A 2,923-nucleotide genomic window follows, 5' to 3' on the forward strand; every position below is an offset into this window, starting at 1 on the left:
TAGCAAAATATTGCAATTAATCACTTTCAGCTTAAATTTTGTAAAAGTTATAGGTGTGTTCTCAAGTGTTCATTTTTATGAATAAGTTAACAATTTAAAATATGTTATTTTCTTTAATCTCACATATAAACTTTTATAAATTGTTAACCCTTAAATCTAAGTAAAGAGTGCTTAAAAGAAACATTTAATCACATGTTCAATTAAAGCATGTAATAGTTTGAATATCTAAATAAAATATACTGAAAACTTTAACGATATGTTTTGCCCTTAAAAATAACTAAAGTATTATTCCCTCCATCTTATATTTGTTGATCACTTGCTTTTTACATGCATATTAAGAAATCATAAATAAGAAGATAATTTTACTAAGTCGCTCCTTCAAAAGCTTCTTAAATTTTTTACAAACAAATGTGAACAACTTAAAAAAGAATACTACAAGGGTAATACAAGAAAAGTGTAATTAATACTTTCTTGATTATGTAAGGTGATTAACTAACATTAGGCAGCTCTTTTTAGTAAGATAATAAACTAACATGGAACGGAGAGTATATATTAATTCCTCTGTTTCTAATTATTTGTCTACTTCTTTTTTATTTGTCCCTAATTACTTATTCATTTTACAAATCAAGAAAGGACAATTTCTTTTTAACTATTTTAACCTCAATTAATTACTATAAAAAAAGTTAAACTTCTTGAAATCAAGTTTTCAATTCATGCAGTTCATGACTAATAGGGGTAAAATGATAAACTCACTATGTCAATAAATATTTTCTTAATAAGTGTGTCAATTTAAAAGAAAAAAAGTAATTAGGAACAAATGAATATTATTCTTGCTCATTTTTATTTGTCCATTTTGAATGTTGCACCTCTATAAAAATAGTAATTAATATGAGTATCTTATCATAATGTCCTATATTAATTAAAAGTAAATGATTTTTAATAATTAATAGTGACGATAAAATAGGAAAAGAATCTTCATATGTGTTGAAAAATAATAATTTAAAATAAAATCTATTACTATTATTAAATAAAGGAAGTAAACAATTAGGTAGTTTTTTTTTTCTTATGAGAAAATGCACGAGTATCTCCTCACTATATGTCCGAAATTTCAGAGACACACTTATACTATACTAAGGTCCTATTACCTTTCTGAACTTATTTTATAAATAATTTTTTACTCTTTTTCAATTTTTTTTAAGCTAATGCTATGTAGATCGAAAAGGATAGAAAATTATTTATAAAATAAGTTCCGGAAGTAATAGGAGCTTAGTATAGTATAAATGTGTCTCTAAAATTTCAGAAATAAGGAGGTACTTGTGTATTATCCCTAGTCTTATCGTAAAAGTAAGTGATCAAACAAATTATCTTAATTTCTTTTGTAACTTTGTGTATTCTATTTCCACACCAAAATTGCCCTTGAAACCATAAATAAGACATTCCCATTTTCGTTCCCTCCCTCGGGAAATCCCCCTTCATAAATCACATCTTTTCTATTTGTTGAATCTTCAAATCCTCACTGCTCGCCTCTCCCTATTTTTGTTGCTATTTTTCCAGATTTGTTTCACTTGTTTACTCCAACGAGAATCTCATTCCTCCATTCATCTTAAACAACAATTTTCAGATTCTCTCTGATAGAATACCCAAAATTAGTTTTTCCGTGAATTTTACTTTGACATTTCCGTCTCAGAGAAGAGTAAAAATGAATGTGAATTCAATTTCGGGGTTGAAATTTGTTCTGTTTATATTCTGGCCATGGCTGGTTAACTCGAAAGGAGAACAGAATCGCCTACTGGTCAACATGACTCTGGTTCAAAACGCTACTGCTTTAGGAGCATGTATGTAAACGCTTCTGATTTAAATAATTTCTCCACCAAAAGCAGTTCATGGAATTGTTGAATATTTGCTTATTGATTTTGCAGATTGCTTGGATGGAAGTTTGCCGGCGTATCACCTGCACCGTGGATTTGGAGCTGGAGTAGACAACTGGCTTTTGCAATTTGAGGCAAGTAAATTCCTTCTGGTGTTTTTTTGTTGGGAATAAAGATTCTGACAGAGTTGTTGAATGAGTAGTTACACACTTCTTTGCTTTGCTTGCTTGCTTTTCTCACTACTTGTCAATCAACGTGCTTGCAGCCATTCTTTACACTGAAAAAAAATTACTTCTCTCTCATCCCAAAAAATAGCTAATACAATTAGAGCTCTTGATCCGATTTATGATTTTTTTTTTTGATAGAGTTCTATTTTACACGAATTTGAATTATTCAAAATTGCTAATATATTTTTTTTTAATTGGAGTTTTCGATTTGAGTGTGAAGAAAATCTTCGATAGAAACTCGAATGAGCTCTATTCTACATGAATTTGAATTATCGAAGCCCCAATAAATACCAAATTAATAGTAATAAATAATAAGTAATATGAATGTGAGATATAAAATCTGCCTGTATCCCCGTATATCCTATTTGTGAGATTATATATCCTTGATGGATAATAATTATTGATGAGAAAGTTATTATATATACACTCTCAGTTGTAATTTATGTGATTTACTTTTCTTTTTAGTTAGTCGTAACAAATGACATATTTCTATATTAAGAGTGTGTTTGGTACGAAGGAAATGTTGTCCAATTTTCTCATGTTTAGTTAGGGCAAAAATCTTGAAAAATGTTTTTCAAATCAATTCATTTTCCTCAAAATTAAGGAAAATGACTTCCCTAAAACATTTTCCTTTCCTCCAATTTCAAATTACATTTTTTTTGGGAAAAACATCAATTTTAAAAAAACATTTTTAATTTCAAATTTTTATTTTTCGCCCGATCCCTGACTACCCTCCCCCCAACACCACCCCCTCCCCAAAAAATTAATTTTGCTTTTTAAAAGTATTTTCAACTTCAAATTTTTATTTTTAAACTCCTACCTCCCCCC

The 2,923-nt window shown here is 28.7% G+C and overlaps 1 protein-coding gene across 1 annotated transcript in view; it reads left to right on the forward strand.

Annotated features, from left to right (window-relative positions):
• Positions 1–1,474: 1,474 nt before the first annotated feature.
• The window catches only part of LOC107012553 (pectin acetylesterase 9), a 9,054-nt gene continuing 7,605 nt past the window's right edge, over positions 1,475–2,923 (forward strand). Inside the window, exons 1-2 of the mRNA XM_015212424.2 lie at positions 1,475–1,835; positions 1,920–2,002. Of these exons, the coding sequence (XP_015067910.1) occupies positions 1,700–1,835; positions 1,920–2,002 (219 nt within the window). The 5' untranslated portion in view covers positions 1,475–1,699. The remainder of the gene's footprint in view (positions 1,836–1,919; positions 2,003–2,923) is intronic.

This window comes from Solanum pennellii, chromosome 3 (assembly GCF_001406875.1).
Source record: "Solanum pennellii chromosome 3, SPENNV200".
Classification (NCBI taxonomy): Eukaryota; Viridiplantae; Streptophyta; class Magnoliopsida; order Solanales; family Solanaceae; genus Solanum; species Solanum pennellii.